This window comes from Passer domesticus, chromosome 1 (genome assembly GCF_036417665.1).
Source record: "Passer domesticus isolate bPasDom1 chromosome 1, bPasDom1.hap1, whole genome shotgun sequence".
In the NCBI taxonomy this organism is placed as follows: domain Eukaryota; kingdom Metazoa; phylum Chordata; class Aves; order Passeriformes; family Passeridae; genus Passer; species Passer domesticus.
The window spans coordinates 118,532,640-118,557,547 of NC_087474.1; the positions used below are offsets into that span (position 1 = coordinate 118,532,640).

At 36.1% G+C, this 24,908-nt stretch overlaps 1 protein-coding gene across 12 annotated transcripts in view; it reads left to right on the forward strand.

Moving 5' to 3' along the window:
• Positions 1-24,908, forward strand: part of ASXL3 (ASXL transcriptional regulator 3) — a 126,702-nt gene that overhangs the window by 45,125 nt on the left and 56,669 nt on the right. For 9 of the 12 annotated variants that reach the window (XM_064385088.1, XM_064385145.1, XM_064385099.1 and 6 more), the window contains 3 exons: positions 12,371-12,479; positions 13,832-13,943; positions 23,391-23,512. In XM_064385088.1, coding sequence (XP_064241158.1) covers positions 12,371-12,479; positions 13,832-13,943; positions 23,391-23,512 — 343 coding nt within the window. Of the gene's footprint in view, positions 1-12,370; positions 12,480-13,831; positions 13,944-23,390; positions 23,513-24,908 lie in introns of those variants that run through there. The other 3 variants (XM_064385094.1, XM_064385187.1, XM_064385159.1) reach the window with 3 other exon arrangements.

Genomic DNA, 24,908 nt, shown 5'->3' on the forward strand with positions numbered 1-24,908 from the left:
CTGCTGCTGACCATCTGGCCAAGAAGTAGATGAGGCCTTAAAGCAACTGCTGGGTGCCTTGCAAATATTGCAGACCATAGTAGTTGTGGGGAATGCAAGCAAGACAGGATGTTCTTGAAAGACAATTTCTTGATGCAAGCAATGTGCTTCTTGGGCTTGTTACATGTGAGCAGGGAAGGTCTAGTTGAAGGTATGAAGGTTGGTGACCACCCTGGTGAAACTATGGACAAAAGGGTCCAGGAAGGCTGTTTTATCTCTTTGGTGAATGAGAATGGCTCATTATAATGCACAAAAAAATCTACCTAGTGTGTCAGAAAGCCAGTCTAAGTGAGAAGAGGCAAATCATGCCTAGCCAGCTGCTTCACCTTCTATGTTCAGATGACTGGTTCTGTGCATGAGACAACAGCAGTGGATATCTTTTATCTTGACTTCAGCAAGACATTTGGCATCATTTTCCATACTATCTTCACAGCAAATCTATGACATACGAGCTCAATAAGTGGACAGTAAGGTAGGTGGACATTTGCTTTGACTTCAGGCCCCAAAGTGTTTTGATCAAAGGTGCTAACTCCAGTTGGTGACTGGTTACTAAGTGGTGTTGCTCACACATTGATACTGAAGCTGTTACTGGTGATGTTGCTGTTAAACACCTAGAAGATGAGACAGAGTGCACATTCAGCAGGTTTAGAGGAAGCAGTTGATACACTGAAGACTGGGCTGTTGTTCAGAGGGCAGAGAGCTGTGCTAACAGTTTGTGAGCTAACAGCCTTGTGAAATTCAACACAGGCAAGAGCAAACTTCTTCACCTGGAACAGTAATCTATGGTGGTATAGGCTAGGGGCTAACACGGCAGGAATCAGCTTTGCAGAAAATTACCTGGGAGTCCTGGTGGTTAACAAGGCAACTATTAGTCCATCAATGTGCCCTTGCAGCAAAAAAGGGCAAGCCCATATTGGGCTGTGTTAACAGCACTGTGGCCAGCAGGCCAAGTGAATTGATCCTTCCTCTCTGTTCAGCACTTGTGAGACTGCATTTGGAGAGCCATGTCCAGTCTTGGGCCCGCTATTCCAGGAAAGAGATTGACCCATCGGAGTCCAGCAAAGGTTCACCAAGATGGCTGGAGGCTGGAGCATATGGTAAATGAGGAGAGGCTGAGAGCTGGGCATGTTCACAGAGCAGAAGAGAAGGCTCAGGGGGATCCTGTGGCCCTCCACTGCTAACTGATAGGAGTGTGTAGGGAAGACAGAGCCAGGCTTTTCTTGGAGGCTGAATAGTGATAGCATGAGAAGCAGAGAATGAGAGGCAGCTGATACAAACTGGAACGTGAAACATTCTGATTTGATACTAAGAAAAATACTTTCCCAGTTAGAGCAGTTAAGCACAGGAGGAAGGTTGTCCAGGGAGGCTGTGAAGTCTCCATTCCTGGAGATTGCATGAAACTTGAGTGGACAAGGCTGAGATCCAAGTGGTCCTGCTTTGAGCAGAAGGTTGGACTAGATAACTTCTGGAAGTTCCTAGCTGTGTAAATTATATGACGGATGAAACGTGGAGCTGATTGTTCTTAAAAATAGTTGTAACTTATTTTGGGATGAGGAGGGATGGGTGGGGTGCGTTGTAATGTGTTTTTTATTTTGCATTTGACTAACCAGTTGTATATCAACAACACATACACACACACACAAGATATTGTTAAAACTCTAAAGGGAAAGTTGTGGAGACTGGCCATTTAAAAAGCCAAGTTAAACAAGCGAACTTCGGATAATTTTATACAGGTCCCTCGTGTAGAATGATTAAGTTTTAGAGGTCAAAAGGCATTCAGTGATTATTGACTATGTCTTGTTCAGCATAGTCACTTTACTTTCCACCTTAATTTTTTTTCCTTGAGAAGTAAGCTTCTAAGCTTCACCCACCTTGAAGCCAAGAATATTTGGAAGGGTGGGGTGGTTTTTTTCATTTTATACATTGCACATTTTGTGGCAATGTTTTTCTTGGGTTTAGTACATTTTTGACTGTAGCACAGTCATTACTTCATTTTTCTAAACATATGTATTTAAAGCCCACAAGGGTCTGTGAAATCTGATACTAAAATAAGACATCATATATATAAAACCATGGTTTCTTTAAGAAAGCCATTTTTTAACCTCTACTCCAGAATTCCTTTAATGTGGTAGGAATTCTTTTTTTTTTTTCCTTTACTTATAGTTTTGTCCTTCATAGTGATTATTGATATTGGAGCAGAAAGTGAAAAATGTACTACTGCATTTTAATGAAATCAGTTAAAACTATTAAAAGGAAATATTTTATTAAAGAGAGACAGACATAAAAGTACATTCTTGAATAGGAAGTAGCTGTCAGAGAGAACTGTGTTATTTAACCAGTATAAGAATTTGTTACACAAAAAATATCAAATAGTTTTATTGAGTGGTGTTGAATGAGGAGGGTGTTTTCAGTCCAGGGGACACCCTGGCTGTCCTGACTCTTTCTGATGCATGCTGGTTTCTTGTTATTTTGGGATGATTTTCTTTCTGAAACACTTTTCTTTCAGGATGATTTAAAGAGGTACTCTTTAATATTTGCCTGTGTCTTTCAACAACATGTTCAAAGTGCTCTTTTTTGTTAGCATTGCTTTTTTTCTTGTATTATTTGTACTACATTTAATGAAATGGTAAGGATTCAAAGTTCAGAGATGCATTTACGTATATCCTTTCTTTGAGGTTTTTCTTCCTAAAGAAGAAAAACCTGGGGTTTTCCCAGGTGTTAGGGAGCACAGAGAAGTGTAAACATTTCTCTATAAAACTTGTATTCTCATTTCCTTTCTGGTTGAGGAATGCTTGTTGCCATATGTGAATATCATTTAAAGAGGTGTCATGGTGTTTCAAACATACTTTATGGAACATTCAAAGTATTCAAGGAGATCTACTTAGAGGCATGGCTGGCAAAGGGTAATCAGCAAAACTAACAGCTAGGGATATTTGAATTTCAGGAAAATTGTTAATATGTTTCAGTCTGTAGTACATAATGTGCCATTGGTACGATGGGTTTGTGTGCTTTTTATTTTCTCTTCTCAAATTTACCTGCTATACTGAGAGCATCTTGTTTTCAGATACATTACAAATATTTTCAGGGGAAAATACATAACAGTAGCTCGATAAAATTCTGTTCAGGAACCCTTACATTTTACATAGGTTCTGGAACTTTTATAAATAAAGTTTTTCTTGTGGCAGAAAATGGTATTTAAAAAAAAGGGGAAAAATCCTGGCTGGCTTAAGGAATGCTGAGATTTACAGTGAACTTTAGTTCATGGGGCTTTTCATTTTACTGTTTTAGAACAATTGTAATAAAGCTCCACTTTCAGCATGGATGAACTCCATTTGCTGTTTTGTTCTGAAATATTACTGTGGCTATTGTCACCAGGTTTGACACCATCAGAAGTTTTCTCAGGCTGCCAGCACCATGAGATAAAATAGATTTTTTCTCTAGATAACAAAAAGATTCATTACCCATGTTGTACAGTATAGAACTTTATCTACTTGGCCTCAGACCACAGAGCACTCAAAAGGTAAGGGTGGAAATGCCAAACCTGATTGAAATGTCTCTGAAAGGCCATTGCACAGGGCAGAGGGCAGGATCAGATGTGTTTTCAGTAATCTTTACCCTGAGAAAAAAAAGAAACATCAGATAGATGACAGTGCTGCAATACAGCTAAAAGGTGAAAAAATGCCTAAGTCTATGCCATCATTTTCAAAAGCGAGCCAAACTCTTAGCTACTTAGAGGGAATTAGAATTAAAATTTATGTGTAGCCATGCATGAGAGCTTTGCTTTCCAAGAAACATCTTTGACTGTGTGGTCAGTTAGTCACTAAGAGCTGACTGTGAGTGAATGCAGCCAGTCTGGCAAACTCTTAAAGAAAAAAGCCACATTGTCTTAACAGCATGCCCTGTCTTTCTATCCTATTTGCCTTCAGCTTGCAGTTTCATTCACTTGTCCACCTTAGTTTTGGCATGATGATGTATGTCTGGAGGTTTATTACGTTTGTGCTTTATTGTACCTGTTAGTGGTGTGTAATCACTACACACAATGACTGTATCTAGATGTACAAAAGGTCCAGAGGGAAATTGCTTCTTGCAAGAGGATCCTGGGATTAGTAGAACTAGGTCCTAAGGGTGGTGGCATAAGGTCCAGTATTTTTTTATTGTGTATATTCTTCATAGAAGTCTTGAGTAATATTTGTATGTCTCTCTTCCAAGGAGAGCCAGTGTTGTTTAATGCTTCAAAGGCAGTTTGGTAATAGAGTGAGGAAACTGTTCTGTGAAAGCAGCTATTCTTCTGACTCCTTCCCTGATTCAAGTTTGGGTTAATTCAAAATGTAAAACTAGGCTTAGGTGAGATTGTAAATGAGATTTCCTGCTGAGAATGCAAAAAGAATATATTTTCATAGTATCTAAATTGAATTTAGGATCCAGGTTGAGTTTTTATACATTATTGCTCCAGATCATTTAATATTTGAAGGATGTTGATAAGGTTTAGTTTCTAGGTGATGTATCACTTCAGTGATACACCTGTGATTCCAGCTGCTTGTAACTCCCTCAAAGCCGCAAAGGTCAGGGTTTGAGTTCATTGTTCTTCTGATTTAGATATTCAGGGTTCAGTGCTTTGGTTAACTTCTGTGAAAACTGATAGGTAAGTGCTGCTAGTTTGTGGGTATCTATGACAGATGTGTTACATCCGTGTACATCTGTACTGGTCCTTGTTTTTTCCATCATACTACCGGTAATCATGGCTCTATCTCCATCTGATTTAGAAAAACAAGAAATCTCTGTGACAGTTGAGGATGAAGAATGTCAGCAGTAAAAATAATAGGTCTTTTTCTCTAGCATCTTACGGTAGTTATTTGCAGTCTGTGAGACTATAGAAAAATGAGCTGTACTACTTTGTCTTGTTGCCTCATAGCCTGGCTTATTTGCTGTGCCCAAGAATAGTAGCCCTGTTGGTGATATTCGAAGGCTGAAAGTGAGGTACCATGTGTGAAGCAGAAGTAGGACCAGAGATGTAAAAATTTTCTTTAAGGTGCTGCCCAAATGAGAACAAAACTGATGTTAATTCTGGTTAATGTGGATAAAAACAATTGAAAATAAACTTTAAAAACCATTTATTTTTAGAATTGTCTTTTAATCCGTTAAAATACATTTAAATATTCAAGTGGGAGAGCTTATTTTAGGAATAAACCTGAAGTATGATTTATTCAGACTGTATAAATAGTATTCAACTTGTGTGTACTTCAGTTCCTATAAAACTTAAGCAAATAACTTAAGGCTTAAGACTTTATTTATTATGACTTTATTATTTTAATGGTTAAGACTTCAGAACATAAATAGTTTTGACAGTCATGTCGACTGTTCATATTGAGTATTCTCTGTAGTTCTCATTAGTAGTCCCTTTAAAATTAAAAAGCCAATTGGAAGCTCAAAAAGAAAAATGCTTTTTTTATTGCTCCAATTTATGAATAAGAACTTTATGTGAGTGTCTGAGATCTTCCAGCTCTAGAGTTTCACTAGACTGTATATAAAAATAGTAGATGGTTCCCTAGCTACCTACTACCCACATATTAAAAGATGGTTTTATTGTTTAATAAATCATGTTGGATATGTGATATTTTGGAAAGTCTCTCCTTTTTTACTTTTATATCCTGCGCATTTAGTATATTTTCATTCAGCATTTAAAAGTCAATCTCTTAATTAAATTGAAGTTCTTTCCAGAAATTATTTGACAGAAATGAGTACACTTGTAAAGATTTAGTAAATATGGTGTCATTGCTATTTTAACATTGAAAAATATGACATGGATTAATTTGTGTACAATAAGTTAGATAATTGATTAATGCATTTGTAGTCTCTGAATAAATAAAAATCGAGATTACATTAAAACTCTATTTATTGTCTGATTGGGGTATTTTAATTATTTCAAACAATGAAGAAATTAACCTTGCTGTAGGAAAATAAATGGAAAAAATCAAAAGCAAGATTTTAATTGATTGTTCAAATCAAATTTTCTGTTTGGTAATTTAAATTGGTTTAGTTTGGATTATCATGTTTAGCCTTTATGATTTTGCTACTGAAATAAGGATGGCTGAGTTCAATTGTACCTGAAATATTTAGTCTTTATATAACAGTGGCTGAGAAAGCAAATATACTACTTGCAGTCTCCCTGTGTGTTTTGGGTTTTCAAGGCCAGATTTTGATAGTGGGGGTCTACAGGGGTGGCTTCTATGAGAAGCTTCCCTCATATCCGATGGAGTCAATGCCAGCTGGCTCCAAAACCCACCCCCTGCTGCCCATCAGCCATGACGGTGGTGCCTCTGGGATGACACAGCTGAGGAGGGGGGAAAGCCCTGCACGACAGCAACTACAGCTGCAGAGAGGAGTGAGAGTGTGTGAGAGCCACAACTGTGCAGACACCAGGGTCAGTGAAGAAGGAGAGAGAGGAGGTGCTCCAGATGCTGGAGATGAGATTGCACTACAGCCTGTGAAGACCATGGTCCTGAGGACTGCACCCTGTGGAAGAAACCCACCCCAGGGCAGGAGAGAATGTGAGGGGTCCCCACCCTAAAGGGATGAGCAGCAGAGACAATGTGTCATGAACTGACCACAATTCCCATTCCCCCATGCTGCTGGGGAGGAGGTAGAGAAAAACCATGAGTGAAATTAAGCCCAGGAAGGAGGGAAGGGAGAAGGGGAGGAAGGTGTTTTAAAGTTTGGTTTTATTTCTCATTTTCCTGCTTTGATCTGATTGGTTATAAACTCAATGCTTATTTCCCCAAGTCAAGTCCATTTTGCCCGTGGTGATTATTGCTGAGTGATCTTTCCCTGTCCTTACCTCATGAGCCTTTCCTTATATTTTCTCTCCACAGCCCAGCTGAGAAGGGGAGTGATAAAGCAGCTTTGGTGGGCAAGTGATGTCCAGCCAGGGACAACTGGTTGGTTTGTTTAGACTAACCTGATGCGTTTATTGCTGAGAAAGTCGTAGGTGGTTGGCAGGAAATCTTGCACTCACCAACAGCTTTGTTTTCCATTGTTCACCTGCGCTCTCTGCTTCCCTCTGTGCCAAGGGAAGGATCCTGTGCCATTTGAATATATTTAAATATCTGGGTCTTTTATTCAGTCTTCAATTCGCTGGACCTCTCCTGGTTGTTCCTCCTGAGATCAGGCTGGTAGAATGTGCCTTGGCCCCAGCACTAACTGCTGCTGCAGCACTACCAGCTCAGTCAAACCTGGCTGTGGGAGGAGAACAGCTCTAGACTGGTCAGCAGCAGTTGGCCTGTCATCGTGATAAATAGCACAGCTATCTTCTCATCTTGGTATAGCTGCTTAGGTTCCTGGTGGTTTTCTGTGTCACTCCTGAGCTAGTTCACAGCCACAGTCTTTTGAGGCAGGTTGGGACATTTTGCTGACACTTGACAGCAGGTCTGTGGGAACATGGCTCCTTGAAGATTGTGGGAGAGCTTTTAAGAGGAAACCAAAGGGCCTCATCACACCAGGCATGCAGTGCTGTGTAGGACACTTGAGCAAACAATGCAGGTTTAGACATTGAGTCAATTTTCCAGCATTTCTAGCTGCTGTATATGTTGGACCAAGTATACTTAGGGCACATGATTAACCTCAGCCTTAACCAAAATGTAGATTTATAGAAGAGATAAAGAATGACAGGCTACAGTGATGGATGAGTGCTCAAAAGATCACTGAACATAGACACTGGGACAGGTTCCAGTCTATGTATCAGCTGGGGCTGAAGTGTGTATGATCTTCTGATGAAGATCATTTTATAAACTTCCCTGCTCTGTTCTGGTGTTGATTAAAACAGCAGCAGCTGCATTCACACTTTTAGGCTATCCATGAACTTTCTTTTTCTTCCCCCAGTGGGGAGTGAAGAACATTCATCTCCATTGACTTCAACAGTTTTTTATATATTTATGGAAAATTACAATTATGCCTTCTTTTACTTTTCTGTTTACTGTACCACACAAGTGGATTTTCTGCAGTCTTTCCTGATAAGTTTTATTTTCTTTATCTGTTGTCACTCTAAAATTGGTGTAACTTACATGCATTATGAACATATTATATTCTGTGTGACTTCAAGACATGCCTAGAAATTAGTTCTTAAGCCTTTTGGTTTTACTTTGTTTCTAGGACTGAGTAAAAATTGTTGCTCCCTTGTGACTATTTATGGATGTGTTTAAAAAGAGCAGATGATTCAAACAAATAAATACTGTACAAATTTATGACACCTAGGGGCTCCTCTTACAGCAGTCATCATTAGATTTGGGGATATGTCAGGCACAGGAGGGGGTTACACCATGTACAGTGGGGCTGAGTGCCTGAAATGCTGCCTGCTGCAGGACCCAAGGTGCCTTGTCTGCAAAGTGTCAGGCAACTTTCACTGTCTGTCACACTATATTGCCTGGACAAGGCAGCTTTAGTAAATTTATTTTCCATATTTAAGACATCTTTTTTTTTGCCAAGATCATAATTTTTGTCTCTTGGCAAGCAGTCTAGCAAAGACCATTAGAATTATATGCATAACCACAGAACTTCTCAGGGTTTTTCTGACAGAACCATGTGTTTGAGAAGTTTCCAATATAAAAATAAGTCACGTTTTTACTGGTATTTTTACAAATTTTTAATAGGGTTTTGGGGAGGGTGGCAGAGGAGGAAGTAGCGGAAATCTGTACTTCCCTTACATGTTTTAGCAGAGATTGGTGTGTGGAAAGTCTGGGATTTCGATTTAGGTAACACTGGCTGCGTGACCAGTAGAGGGAGCCCAGAATCACAAAATGTTGGAGATATTTTTGACTGGGGGAGTTAGGGGTGCAAATTTTAATTTGATAATACACAGGAATTTTGAAGGGATGCACTGAGTACTACCAGCATATAGTGATTTTGGGAAAGAGTACTTATGAAACATTGAAATGCCTGATGTCTTCTAAATGATCAAGTTGTGTTGGTAACCTTTATGTTGGAAGGTTAATGAGTGTTTCCTTTTCTTTTCTTTCCTATGTTGCTGGTTGTTGTAACATCATAACATCACTTTTACAGAAAGTAAGTAACTTTATCTTTTAAACGTTTTTGAAAGTGTGTATGGGGTAATACTGCTTGTATACGTGTGTGGATGTATGAGTATATAAAATAAACATACAAGCAGAAAAATACCTATCTTAAAGACATACTTCTACAGATTATAACATCTATATATAAATGGCTTCCAGAATACCACAGTGGTTTAATGCAGTCTCACACAAATGATGATAAATAGTATGAAAGTTCTGCATTTGAAAACTGTAAATGGTAAACATATTTCTTGTGTGCAGACTGTGGCAATAAAACTTGCACATATCAATTTAAAATATGTTATGTCTAAAAGTTCACAGATATCAAGTTACAAAGTAGAAAATTATTGTATCCAATTTCATTTAATTGAATCAAAGTTGAACTGATTTGGAGTGTTTTAAGAACTTAGGTCAAGCTGTGCCATTTTTGATATTCAGAGATACTCAGCCTTATATTGGCAGGCCTTCACTGCTGTATTAATACATGCCAGGAGCTCTCAGCAGAAGGAACATATCCTCAGGCTGTAGGAGAATTTAGAAAGCATGAAATAAGTAGTACAGATCCCTCAGAAAGTGATCTATGATTCAGACATCAGTCTGCATCATGGGATCTTTGATTGCTGGCTTTTTGAACCACAGTCCCATGTGTTGTAAGCATTTCCAGCATCATTTGTGTATAACATTTGGGATTTTTAATACAGTGTATAAGGATGCCAGTGCTGACAGAAGAATAGGCAGGTCATTGGTTGACATGGGTCAAAGCAGATCTAACAAAGGACACCATGGAACTTCAGTTTGATATGTTAGCTCAAAATAAATCCCACCCCTCAGTGTTACCAGATTATTTTCATTTGCAGCTTAAGTGTGTTCTGTTGTTTGTTTTGTGCTTATGGACATACCCAAGTCCAGTTTTCAAGAAGGGTGGATATGGCCCTTTGTTTGCATGCCCTTAGGAGTTGCAGATGCCTCTTAAGAAACAAGCATAGCAGTAGTTAAAGTGCTTGTTGGCTCAGTAGCCGATACAGGTTTCTTTCTAAGTCAGAGAGTAGTTTCTGTTGTCCACTTGCCAGTTGTCTAGACTTTGAAGATTAAGATATCTGCTGTGAGCACAGTAGTGATCATGAGATGTTGCCAAATCCTCTATTTTGGGTTCATTCATCCTGTATCGTTTCAATTGGTTAATGATATCTAAAAATAAGTGTGGAGTCCAGCATATATCCATCAGAATGGGAGGAGAATACAAATCGTACATACATGCACACACAGTTTTGTTTCTTGTTGACATACCAAGTTTTTGTTCTGCTGCAGAGTCAGCAAGTTCTTTCTGTCTTGCAGAGAAAGCCTTAATCGGTGATAATGTTTCACTAAAAAGATCCAAGTCTGAGAGAGTTGAAATTGCTTCACGTTATGTATGTTAACATATGGAAGAAATTACACAGCCATAACTGCTGTATTAAATGCTTTGTCTCTTTGCTTGTCAAGCATTAATACAGTAAGGAAAATGTGTAAAGATAAGTATCCTACATATTACAAAAGTGTTTAAGTAATCGCTAAACTCAATGAACTCTCTTAATGTCTTCTGTCCCACTGCTAGCAGTATCATTTTATTTCCAACACATCTTGGTTTGTATTTTGTTAAAGCATTACATCAAAACCAAATGTGCCGCTAGTTTTATTTGCAGGGAAGCCAAAGAAACCACGAAAACTTGTCAGAATTTTCATATTGCGTGACTATGTTTAGAATACCCATAAAATAAATACCTATTGCATATCTGATGTGTTTATCAACAAGCAGCATTTTTACCTGCAGTTTTTTATTTTAGATGTAGTAATATGATACATTAGGTGACCTGCAGTAAATAAATTATAATAGACAGGACTTCCTGGCCTGAGGGCACTTTATAGTTTAATTTTTACCGGAAGAGCAATTACCACACTATCGATCTTGCCATTAAAATAATGATATATGTACAGTAAGGATGAATTTTGTTGTAACAGAGCCATGGAAATCAACAGAAAGCATAACCATATGAAATACAACAATTTCAATCCCGTTTCACATATTAAAAAAATAATCAGACTTGCAATTTTCAACTAAGATTGGATGTTGTGTTTTAATACCACAGAATAAGGAAGAGTAATTTCTGATGAACTTTGAAGCCCTGTTCCTGGTTTATAGTTGAGTATATAATTAATCCTGAAATACTTCACAACACACTTAATTTAATGCACAGGCATTGTTCCACTTAACCAAGTGGAATATATTTACGTGGCTAAAGATAAGCGTGCGTGCAGAATGGGGACCCCAGGGAAGAAGCACAGTTTCAGACTCAGTTCCTGAGTACACCATGTACAGTAGCCAGCAAATGGGGATAAAGATGTGATAGTACATCTATAGATCTTGTACTTCAATTTTTAAATTATAATACAATAAAATAATTTATGACTGCCTCCTTCCCCACCATTTTTTAGATCAACTTTTCAGAATAGTATACATCTAGGTAGGGTAGAAATATTTGCTTTCTTTTCCTGATGTAAACATGTATATGCTACAAAGATATCCCTGTTCAAATGTTCTTTTTTTTCCCTAAATGTGTTGTGTTACTTTTTAAATAGTCCTTTAACATGCATTCCAGAGTGGTATTAAAATTATTACCTTGAGGATGTCAGTCTCATAATCTCTAAAAGATTTCTAATTAGAAAAGATAATGTTTCATAAAAGGCACAAATGTGCTATATTTGTATATAATAATGCTGCCCATGTTGAGCCAGAAGAAGGCTTTACTATATATCACTTTTAATTTTAAATGTGTTCTTTCTGGGCTCTTTATTATTCTTTTGTTGCCTTTCATCCTATGGGATGCAGCTGCCCTTGAACTTGGTACTGTTTTGATCATTCATGTGCAGCAGCCACATTGTCTGTAACATTTTAAAAATGAGGCTTCATGGTGTTATTTATGAAGTAATTTCACATAAATATTTGGACTTTGGTTCTTTCAGAATGTGGAGCTGGTTTCTGTATGAAGAAAAACGTAATTATAATTCACAGACTTTTTGCCTCAAGCCTAGGGGACAGATGCATATGATTAAGTTTGAAACTGGCCTGTTATTGTAATGTAGATGTTTTCAGGGTTGAGAGAATTAAAAAAAAAGGGGGGGGGAGGACAAAAAAAAAAAAAACAGGCAAGCATGAGTTTTTAAAAAAATAGAGTGAGGGAATAGTTTTACAAGAGGCACTCAATCTTAGACTGCACAATTTTATTTTTCAGTGGAACCTCTCCATTAGCTTGCCTGAATGCAATGCTTCATACTAACACTCGTGTAGGTGATGGAACATTCTTCAAAATCCCTGGGAAATCAGGACTCTATGCTCTCAAAGTAAGTTTAAATTTTGTATATGGATTGTACATACAGCTATTAATCCATTTTATGAATGTCTCAATAGATATAAAGGTAAACAGATTAGGTTCTTTGGCGAGGAAATGACCTGATAGTCCTTCTAACTGCTTTCAGATGTCTTTTAAAAGGATTTATAATGAAAGTAAACATTGAATGTTTTATCCTAGAAAGCATATACGTGTTCTTGAATTTGGCACATGGTATAAAAAACACGTAGCTTAGTTAAAATGCTGCTTTACTGGAGTTGTTCACAGTAAGGCCTTTGTTTTAGGACTAGTGAGCTCAAGAGGCTCACTGACTTTCTAATTAAGTAATTGTATTGATGTTTGATTTTTGAATAGTGAAAAATTATTTGCAAGTCTAATATAAATCAGTTTTTAATTAAAAGGTTGCATCATTGAGAAGGAATATAATTATAGTGATAGAATTTTGCCTTTATTTATATTCCTTTTTAATTTTTTTTGTTTTGTTATGAACATGATGTTTACTGTGGGTGGAAATCTTTTCTTGTTGTACATGATCAAACTTAAAGTGGTTTCACAATAGAAGTGGAATAATGTTAGGCAGAGATGAGAAAAAAGAAAGTGAGATTATCTTCTTGGCAGTGTAAATATAGTCAACTAAAATTTTGGGCTGGGGCGAAGGATCTTTTGTAATTTATGACAGATGTATTCGATGTAAGGGTATAAAAATATAAAAGTAAATAAATTTGTCAGCTCCTGCTAACTAAAAATCCTGAAATACTTGAATACTTGAAATTGAATTAATAGTTTTCAGAAGCTGTCTTTCCTAATTTACTAGAACAAATGCTGTTGTTTTTCTTTAAATCGGGAGATATACTTGGCACAATTCCAGGAATTCACAATCACTCCCATGCTTGTGAGCTCCAGGTTGCTTCAGCTATTTGAATTCAGGAAACAGGCAAAGGCAGAAAAGAAACATTAAAGGATTTGTGTTTTGCTGCAGTGTTGTAGACACTCAACTGGAAAACCAGGATTTTTAACAGCCACACAAGTCTGCTTTTGTTAAAAAAAAAAAAAGAAGAAAAAGTGGAAGATCTTGTATTTTATATGACTTTTTTGGTTTTAAAAAGAGCATGTTATGACCTCACAAAACAGCTTTTTTGCTTTTAGTTTGCAAGTCTTTTCATGAAAGTCTGTTTTTTATGGCTCTCTCTAGAGTAATTCACAGGCATATTTTATTTTATTCTTGGTTTTTCTGAAATGTAAGCAAGAGAGTACACTGCAGTAATCTATTTTCGGAGATGCAGCAGGATCATGATTGATTTTTTTCTTGTTAATTTTATTTTTATTTTTATTTTTTAACTGTAGAAAGAAGAATCAACATGCCCTACTGATGGAACATTGGATTTAGGATGTGAATCTGAGTTAGATGGCACTGAAATGGCTGAGACAAACAATAATAATGGAGAAGAAAATGGTGGTAGGTGATTTAATCTCAATATTAGAGGGCATATTTTGGGAACAAAAAAAGTATTGTTTTCTTCACATTTTCAGGGTGTGATTTTTAAGCAGTATAAATAATCTTTTGTACTCAGTGGAGCTATTTTGAGTGATTCCCTCTCTTTGTTGGCCTTATGAAGGACTCAGGGACACTAAGTGCCTTTATTTGACTTAGGGTTTTAAAAGACAAAGAATAGTGATGTTGGGTGTGTTTTCAGAAGGTAATTTTTTGGCTTACAGTTTTTCTGTTTTGGGCCCACAGATAAAGTATAATTTGCCTTTACCAGACTTCAGACTGGCAGTTGTCAGAGTCAGACATCTCATTGATTTTCTGGGCAGTGGACAAAGGTTTGTGGGTGTTTTTTTCAGGCAGAGGTACTCCAGTTTGCCATCGTCACGTTATGACATCTTGAATGCTGTGCATTTTTTTCCCTCTAAAATAATGGCAAGCTGAAATGTTGAAATAACTTTAAAATGGCAACCTTAGGAATTTTTTTTTTTCATTTTTGAGAATTAATAGTTATTCATAAGGAGAACATCCATCACATAAAATTACTTTGCAAGTAAGAGAAGTGAATATTATTATAACTACACTTATGTAGTGATTATAAAGTGGATGCTTTATAAAAAAAAATCTGACTGTCCAGGACTTCTGAAATGAACCTTCCCTTCATCAGTTCTCTTCTGCTGCCCCATCTCAACCTGTCCCACTGCTGGACTGCTGCCTGCTGTTTTGGCATACTTGGTCTATGGTGAGGCAGTGTCCTGTTTACAACTAGGACATGAAAAGGCTCAGCTCATGTTGTTGTTCTGCTACAGACTTCCTTTTTTATCTTGAGCAACTTACTTAGCTCCCAAGCTGCACCTTTACAGGGCTGATACTGCAGTTTTTGTATTGCTCTCCAGCAGCAATGGAAAATCATAAAGTGTTCAGTGACAGGAGTAACAGAACTATCCAAGGCATGTTGTGGGTATGTCTAGGACTGAAGTTTTGAAGCTCTGTGGAAACAAAGGTCTACAGTTATTAAATACCTCTGCTTCTTCATTTTCTTTGATATACGATCTATAAGTCTTTGATATGGTCTGTAAGTTAACAGACCCTGCATGTGCAGTGGTTTGATGCTTATGTAGTGTATGCTGCATATGTAAGTGAAATTACATGTTCTTTAACAATTCCTCTTTGATACTCAGAAAATTTGTTGCTGCACAATTCCTGAAATTGCAGGAAGAATAGAGCGGAAAAAAGCAGTGTAAATACAGTTACAAATACAAAGCAAAAGTTGATGTTACTCGTTATAAACAAATAAAAATGATGGCCAAAAAACGGGCAATTATTTAGGAGTGTTAGGATGTAAATAGGACGTTATGAAATGTAAATAGGATGTCATATTTCCAGAAGTAGAAAATTGCTGGGTTTTGACTGGGAGCAGGCTATGTACTATTTTCACAGTTCACAGTAATAAAAATAATTATAGTACTTGTGATGACATAAAAGAGAAGCTGCAAAAATTTAAAATTTTGAAATAGAGCATTAAATTACACCTAGATTGGTTTTAAAGCTGAGAATTTTCTATCATTTTTTGTCTTTAACAAATCTTGAAAAACTGCAATATATTTCACATTTTGAGAACAAGGCATGTTAATTTTTTGTCCTGTCGTGGGTATCAATGGATATATTAAAAAAAAGTAAATGGGATGGCAGTAGTGAGTGTCTATTGCATACAGAAAGGCCAGTGCTTGATGTGATCAATTAAGAGTTAAATGCAGCATGTATTTAATAAATAACACATCAGTCAGCAGGTACAGGACATAATTTTGCCAAAAATGTTTGATTACTTTTCTTGAGACTGCAAGTTTGTTGTTAAAGATATCATTTATATGCACTTAGAATTCTGATTTTGTTTACAGTATAGAAGGCTTGGCTTAAAAATAGGACCATGCCCAAAAAATACCTCTAGTTTTTGGTGGATTGAAATTACAAATTATTTAATCTGCAGAGGCATAGGAATCACCATCCACAGTAGGCATTTTGCTCTGGAAGATGTGATTTGACCACTCTTCATTCAGTATTTTTTTATGTCAATAATTTTTGAAAACTATGAAATCTTTCTAGCTTAAATTTATTGGTAATAAATAATAATTGTGAGATGTCTTTTGATTGCCTTGTACATTGTTGCAGTTGAACAGCATGAATTTTTTTGGACTTTCAAGCAAAAAAAGAGGTCGTATTTATGCAGCAGAAATATGTGTTCAATAAATCAGTATATCTGAAAAGCATTTAAGAATCACAACAGAAAATAAATTGAACATGAATTAGATGCTTTTCCTAATTAGTCCAATGTAGTTCTTAGACTATAATTCTGATAGTACTGATTAAAGAGTATAGGCAGAGATTTTCCTTTGGGTATAGCACTAGCTAAATGATTACCAGTGTATTGCATTCATTATAGCTGTAAGAAGGAATTAAGGTAAACAGGAAAGGATTTATAAAAGACACATAAGAAGTCCTGAGTGAACAAACACCTCCTTTGTTCTGGGGGGTTTAATAGGGATGTCTCATTAGTTTATGAAAGGTGAGGTGGTGACTTGATCAGTTTGTAAATATTTGAGAATAGTTATTTCTATAGAAAATATTTGGTCTAACAGACCAATTACACTTTTCACACTAGAGCTGGGGATTTTTTTCTTTCCAGGAAATTATTCTGTGGCATGAAATTAGCATTTAGTTCAGTGCAAAAAACACTTCATCAAATTCTCTGACTTGTGTTTTAGAATATATGTGATACATATGAGGATGGGCGTTGCTTGCACATTAAATTCTTAATTGCCCAATTGATTAGATTTTATTTGCCCTTTTCCACTCTGATAGAGTCCAGAAGCCACAGTTCTGACAGAGTGATCAGAAATTGTTTAGCACTAGTTTAAAAAATGCCTCTTTAAATATAGCTGGAAGCAAAAGGATGAAACTGTAAGCAACAGCCTCATCCCATTTGTGGGCTTTTAGACCACAGTCTTTCAGAATAAAAAGTACCAGCTGACACTCAGACAGAGAAGAATCACATCATTCCTCAGCAGGCACACTTTTCGCAATATAAATGCAGGCTGCTGAACAGTTTTACTAACATAATAATATAAAAATTCCTAACCATTATAAACACATGACTTGGCAAAAGCTATTACACCACATCAGTATTGCTAAGTAGACAAGTAGAATGGTCACACCTCAGGATTTTGAAGATGCTGTGGAGAATTTTTCTTTCCCCACCTTCTCCAAAGGCGTATGTTAAAGAAACTCTTTATGCTACAGTTGATTTTGTTTGGAATGGAATTTCTAATAGAAGCTCTGTAGCAGTCCCATATCTTTAAAATTCCATTTTCCTCAAATACAGGGGTAGCATGTAAAGATGCTGTGGGTAAAAGAATTAAAATCCCAATTACTGTTGCCTGGGAAAATGATGACTATAATATCCTTTTGCCCATCAATAGGATGTTCAGTTCTCAAAAAGCATTTGTCCCTAGGGTTTCTGAAGCCAAGGCTAATCCATCAGCCGCGGAGCGCAGTTGATTAAAAAGGGTCTTCGTGCGAGCCAATGGAATGCACAATGATGTACGTGTAGAGGAGACAGCAATTCCTGCTACAGCGTGACTTCCCACCTCAGCCCCAACAGGGCTTCTCATGTGTGCCCAAATACCAGCAGCCTGTGTCTCCTCTTGAAACACTTGGTTTTCAGCACTTCCTAGAAGTGTATGTTCTTCAACTATGAACATGAAATGGCAGAGTTAATTCCCTAGGTTAGTTCCTTAGTTAATTTTCTTAGAGATAGCTGACAAAATGATGGACAGCAGAGGATCATGTTCATGCTGGATCATGAAATTTTGCTTTGTAGCTACTGTGCTTTTGAATACCTTGTGCTTTTTAGACTAGGAAACCCTAGGATAACTCTATAGAAAAGAGTGTATATTCACCACTATTTGAAACCTGAGTCCCCATTTGGATATTCAGTTCCTTTCCAGGAATGGAATTCCTGGCGATTCTGTGAAACCTTTTACTGTTAGCATCTTGGGAATAATATTGGATGGTTCCACTGAAAATGTTTGTGACACGTGGCAACATCTGGATGTGAGATAGATTCTTCTAAAAGCAGAAGAGCAGCAATGAAGTAGCAGCTCAAACATAGTGTTTTGGGTGACAAAGTTTTTCACTTTGCTTAGATTTTTTTGGTGTATTTTTCTTTTATCTTCCTGCAACTATAACATAAAAATATGGTACCTGGAATTGAGCTTAATTTCTTTTGTTTCATTACTGCTTGAAGGGAGTCATAGGAATAATAGAAGATACTGTGAAGCTTGAGGATGTTTCTCATCTGTTTTTTTTTCCTGTACATTAGTTAATGAGGTCTAAGAAATTGGTGGCTTAGTGATGACAGGCTGTATATTTTTAGTGGAAAATGTTGACTTGCTTTGGAATAAGGATTCACAGTTTTCTAAGTTTTGTGAAATGTTTGGGCTCAAAAACATGCTGTAATATAATGGGATTCAGTGCAAGCTATGAAGCTGATGTGGTATTTGATGTCTTTTTCCAAAAGATACTACTCAATACTATTTATTAATTCACAGTGCTAGTATTGCTTTTCAGAAAGAATATTGCAGTCACTGTAGTACCCTTGATGTATACATCTGTTTTTGCTTGCTTTGGCAAACTCATACAATTAACTTACTCCCAAACTGGTTTTCATTTTCAAGAGCTGATGGCAACAACCGAGTTCTGAATTGTTCAGTTTTGGCAAGTTGGGCTCTGGAGATCAAAGAGTGATGGAGGTGAATTACTCGATACATCTGTGCTGGCAAAGTGCAACTATTTATGTCAATACAAGTATAGATCTGTGTCACCCAAAGAAAATATTGAATTTTATGGATATTTTAGAGAGAGGTATTGTGTGTATGTTTTCCAGAGGGAGTTCTCTCTGAAATTTCATATCTCCAGAGTGTGTGCATACATTTTGTGCTTGAGGTAGACTCTAGTCTTTAGCATATGGCAACAATATTAATTTATGTTTTGTAATGTGGCCATTAGTAAACAATCCTTCTCATCTGCTGTGGTTACTTAAAAAAAAAGGAAGTGGACTGCTGTTGATTTTGCTGGTTTTATTTTAAATCAATATGATCTGACTGAAATAAAAATTAATTGTGCTGTTGATTTTGGGAAAATAAGCCCTTTACTGGGCAGGAATTTCTCTGTCCATCTAGTTACATAAATTAGTTTACAGTTATCCCTAATAACTTTCAGTGGCAAGGAGACAGAATAATTTTTTGTTGTGTTCCTCAAAAAATTGTTTCTTCGAAGAAAGATATGTTCCAATATGTTTTACATAGGTGTCATTTATTTGGTGGGGAAGGTAAAAGGTGATAAAAAATAACAGAGATAGCCTGTAAAATTTGAAATTCAAAGACAGCATTGCTGATTTTTATAAATTATAACCTTTCATAATAATTAACAAAACTAGTGTTGGAAAAATGGAAGAGAGGAAGTTATTTTAAATGGAGTTTGCCAAAAACATTTTTAATATACTCTTTTTGCTAAGCAATTCTAATTCTATCATTCATGTTAACAGTCTCTGAACACTCACTAAGGAGGTCTTATCTTCAGAAACCCAGCTGCTCCTCCAGCTCATAACCTAACAGTTTACGGCTTAATAGTTGCTTTTTCTTTATTCCTTCACTCGGTCCTGGCCCTTGAGGAAGCCGATTTAAAGAATGGAGCCTAATTATTCTCCACTAAATGGAAATGCCTCCTGTAGGCTTAAAACCACTCTTGTTTCCTTTTTTTACTGTAGCAATAATGGTGAATCATCTTTATTTGTTACCCAAATATTTTCCCTTTATCTGTGACATTCTCTCTAGGTTGTTGGTCTTTTTTTTTTTTCCCTCCCCAGCACCCAGTTTATTTTTAGCATTCTTTTCTGATACATATTTTCAAGTGAATGTGGATCTGATAATATTCATGGATCTTCGGCACTTATGGAAAAAGTGGTTGCAGCTTTCCGAAGTTGTATATATGTACAAAGAACACTTCAAATTTGTTTTTCTTTTACTGGGATCTTTGGTTTCCATAGGAGAAACGCCTGTTTTGTTCTTAAGGCATTGGTTTTTCATTAGGATCTTCAATGTTGACTTCACTTATATATCTTTCTGTCATATTTTTCCCTTTCTTTATATCTGACCCATTCAGAGAAAAGCAGTTGGACTTTATCCATAGAAATTAAGAAATAAATAACATCAATTTTATGTGGTCACAGACATCTTAATGCAGTCACACTTTGGCACAGATTGATTTAAATTACTAAGTAGCAGAACATGTTTTAAAGATTAAATTTATTCATTGTCTCATATTTGTATTTAATTTTGTACAGAAAAGACAATTGATATTGTTTTTAAACAATGTCTTGATTATCCTCTAAATAAAGCCTGTGTGTCAATTTTAGTATTATTTTTTGCTAATAAGGTCAGTAGACTGTATAAGTTATTAAGCAATTGTGTAATTTAACACAATGCATTTGGATTTTTAATACTTGTATCTTCTGCTTTTGGAAAATAGGCATTGGAATCTCTTACTTACTAGATGGTTAGATTCATAGCCATATTTTCTATCAAGCTGGTTTTAAATGGAAATGGAAATGTAATTAAAACATAAAAAGTGACATTTAAAATAATTTCCTACCATCTTACTATTTCAAGCTACAAGGTATATGAAGAAAAAGATAATGTGCAAAATAAGTTTTAGAAAGGAAGTATCATTTGTTTTAAATCAATTAGGTTGAGTTTCTCTAATCACAGTGTCATTTAAAATATTTTAAGCAACGTATTTCAACCTCATGTATCTATTTCTTTAATCATGAACTACAGGAAAAAGTCGGGATTTTTTTCAAAACTTGAACAAACTTGTTTTGGGTTGCACTACAAAACCAGCCTGAAGTGAGGTATTCTTTCTGTATCTGTAGGAGAGATTGCAGTGATGGAAAGCCGTTTATTGTTTCAGTGGGTTCAGTTCCAGATGTTTCACCCACTACAACAGTTCCTGTTTCTTGGTTTAGCTTTGTTGTAAAAGATTCCAAGGAACAGAGACAAAATAAATCAGTACACCAATAATATTTTATGCAAAATTGAAGTAATTATAGGAATTAAAAGTATTGCCTCTTATAAATTCTGTCACAACTCTAGATTTATTCTTAAAAGAGAAATGAATGAAAGCAAAAGATTAATACAGAGCTATGCTTATTTTCATTCCTGCTGTACCGTGACGTTAATGGTTGTGGTGCGGAGTATCATCAGATAGTTGTCAAACCTCTTGAGGATGAACTTTATCACCAAAATAAATAGGGGAGACTCCTGGATAATATCCTAGATCACCATAATGAAAATCTCAATTTCCCTTTTCAACAAGAAAGTAATAGGAATTGCAGTCATTCTGGGGAACAGGAATAGTTTTATCATGACAGGTCATGTTGTATCTATCCTGTTTTAGGAGGGGCACTTAAGTTTACCAGTTTCCATTCTTTAAGGATTTTTGAATGTGTTCTCCTCTTGTTAACTTTGCGGTTTGTCTGCACATGCTATTTCTGGGTGCTTTTCCTTCAATTCTTTGACTCTCAAAATTTGCCAGAACACAGTAAAAAAAAAATTCTTAGAAGGAGAAGACAAAATCTGGGCAATTTGAAATGTCACGTTTATATTTTGATGTAGGTGTTCTTTGTTTCAGAAGCTTAGCTGTTGCAGTAATTTGGATTATATAAACCAGCTATTGTTTTTTTCTGTGGACACTTTGCACCTCTTTAGCGTTGCCTTATTTGATAGTAAGATTTGCTCATCATGTGGAAAAGATTGATCCAAACCAGGTGATTCTGTAAACTCAGAACCTGTTTTGTGTTGTACCTTCTTTGTGTATTTTGACAAATCCTGCAAGCATAAGAAAAAAAAAAGACAAAAATCAGTTATAAATCTTGTGATAAAATAGCATTTCTCTTACCTGGTAATGAAAAATTTTAATCTGATATGACAGTTATCTTAGCATAACAGCAGTGCCATAGAGTGTATTCTCTCTTCCTGAGGTAAGTATTAATTACTTTTTCTTTCAGTGTAGAAAAAAGGTTTAATATCACATGCATCTTATGATGGCCATTACTTTTTGATAGCTAAATTGTCTGTGTCTTTTTTGCTTACAAACATGAATCAAAGAATGTTACAATGTTTCTTCTAAGAAACATTGCTAAAGGCACAGGACTTAGTTACTTTGCGTGTCTGCTGATCCCACTGAAGGATGGGCAGAGAAAATAGATTAATACTGGGCTATGTTATTTCTGGCACATGTCTGTGCAGACTATTCTGGTAGTGTGCAAAGTATGGCAAATCTCGGAAAACCATTTAATGCTGCAAAACATTATAAAGAAGGTATGCCAACACACAAACCAGCTTTGAATGCTGCTGGAAGGCAGATTTGAACTGAATCAGCGGAGGAGAGTGGAAGAAAAGCTTCTTCATTTTTGGATTCTGCTAATGCTGGTTTAGCTGGGCAGTCTTAGGTTACTAGTGAGAGTAATAGTAATGCAAGCATTAAGAGTGCAAAGGTTTCTGCAGCCCTTTCAGTTGAGTTTGCTGACCAAGACTAATAGGATCCTCCAGCTATTTTCACAGCTTTCATATCTATGTAATAAAGCTGTTTAAAAAAACCCCACCAAAAACAAAAAACAAAACAAATAATATTTTCATTTATTTTTAACCAGGTGACTTTTTTCTGTGTCGCACGCAACATTTATTCAAGAGGCTGTTTAATGCAAGTGCTGTAGTATTTGTTCATTAAAGCATGTATTATTTAGAAGGCTGACAAGTATAGCAGCATGTATTACCTGAGAGACCAGAATTCATCTTGCAGGATATTCCAGTCTACCCATTAAAGTGTGTTCTTAGCTTTATCAAGAGATACTTGTAAAATAGGTATGAAGTTACATATGTATGAGTCTTTCTAGATCCAGGGGTCATCAGTATCTCTTGTATAAATGCTAATTTGGATATCTTATAATCCATTAAAATGTGTTGATGAGGAAGGTAGTTTTTATGTAGTTCCTGTGTGAAATCTGCTAAACTATTTCAGTTACCTTTCAGGACCTGAAAGGCAAAATATGCAAAGCCTCCTGAACTGCATAGAAAGGGTATGATGTGGTACAAATATTAGAGAAGCAGTACATTTTTCTAGAATGTGGCTGGATTTTCAGCTGATGTGGACCTCAAGATAAGCTGAATTTTCTACAGCAAGCTTTTCAGTTTTGAGGCATTTGCTTGTGTTGTTTTATTTTTCCATCTTTATGACTCTCCAAGAAATAAGGAAGGTAACCCCCATAACAGTATTCTGATTTTTCTATTTCTTTTTATAAAGTTTGCCCAAAGCAGACATCAGAGGAAATGTCTTCCAATCGTGATTCAAGCCTTACTAATGCACCGGTGCAAAGCAAGCTAGTATCTTCCTTCCAGCAGCACACAAAGAAAGCACTTAAACAGGTAAGCTTGTATTGACTGATCATCAGTTGGCTTCCCTTTAGCATCTCTGTCATTCCTATGTGAGTGGGATGTCAGCAGAATTTAAAGAGTCTTCTAAGGATTTTTAGTGTTATGTTTAGTGGTGTTTTGTTTAGTGGCCTTTTTTAGTGTTATGTTTAGTGGCATTTTGTTGGGTTTTGTTATATTTTTAGTGAGGGTGCAGTCCTATTTGTTGGGAGTTTAAAGGGGTTTTAAGTGCAGTAAGCACTTAAGTCAATTTCAAGTAAGCAGAATTCTTTATATTATCACACCCCTGATTTTCCTATATAAGCATTTGTGTTGAAAATTTTATGTGGGGTTACAAATAAATTTTAAAACAACATTTTGAAAGAATTGCTGCAGATAGGAAGTACTCTAGGCATAGACTCTAGACATACTTGTTTGATTTTTATGATCTGTTAAAATTTTTTTTTCATACTGTTTTTGGTACTACAGGATATAAAAGTGGGGTTAGGTTATTTTTATAAAAAAAACTTAGGATTGGATAATTTAGACTCCATGATAAGTATTAAAGCTTACAAAAGCAGCTGATTATTCAAAGTCACCTATTAGCTGAAAGCATGATAATGTAAAAATTATTTTCTAGCATTGCCAAATTAATTCGGCTTACAGCCAGAAAAATAAAAAAGAAAAACTAAAAAACTAGAATTCAAAAAAACCCCTATCATGACCTCTTCTCCATTTGAAGTTGTGACTTTTCTAAAGTGTTAGGATAATGAGATACTGTTGTTGTAATTTGTCTCACAACTGCTCTTCTAGTTATGGCTAATGAATATAATTATTTCATGGGGTAATTTATTGCTGAGTTCTTTGTTTAGGCTTAAGTTAAGCAAAGCCTGTGCACATCTCCTCTAAACACTCTAGTTTTTCATGCAGGCTGAGTTTAAATCCAATAAAATTAATAGATGTTTATCATTCACATAAGGTTATGTTGTATTTAGAGGCTTTGAGGGCTGAAAAGGATTATTAGATGGAGGTATTACATTTGTTTGTTCAGGAAAATTGCACAGTGGGCACAAAACAACTCACTAACCATTAGGATAGTTGTGGAAAATTTGCACTTCTTGGAAACTCTTCTATACAGATATTTTGTGATCTGTGAACTTCCCTAGGGGTGGAGGGAGTAGGCAGAGGGGAAAGAAGGGAATAAAAAGAGCAAAGCCATAAATGTTTGAACTTCCGTAATTGTTTAAACTCTGCCATTTGTCACTTAGCAGATATATAGCACTGAGAATAATTTTAAAAGGGCAAATTAATCAGAATAGCTTAATTAATATAAAAAGTCATAACATTTATGTGAATCTTTGAAAACATTCCCTAAGGCAGTAGGATTAAAGCAACACCAGAAAGTTAAGTA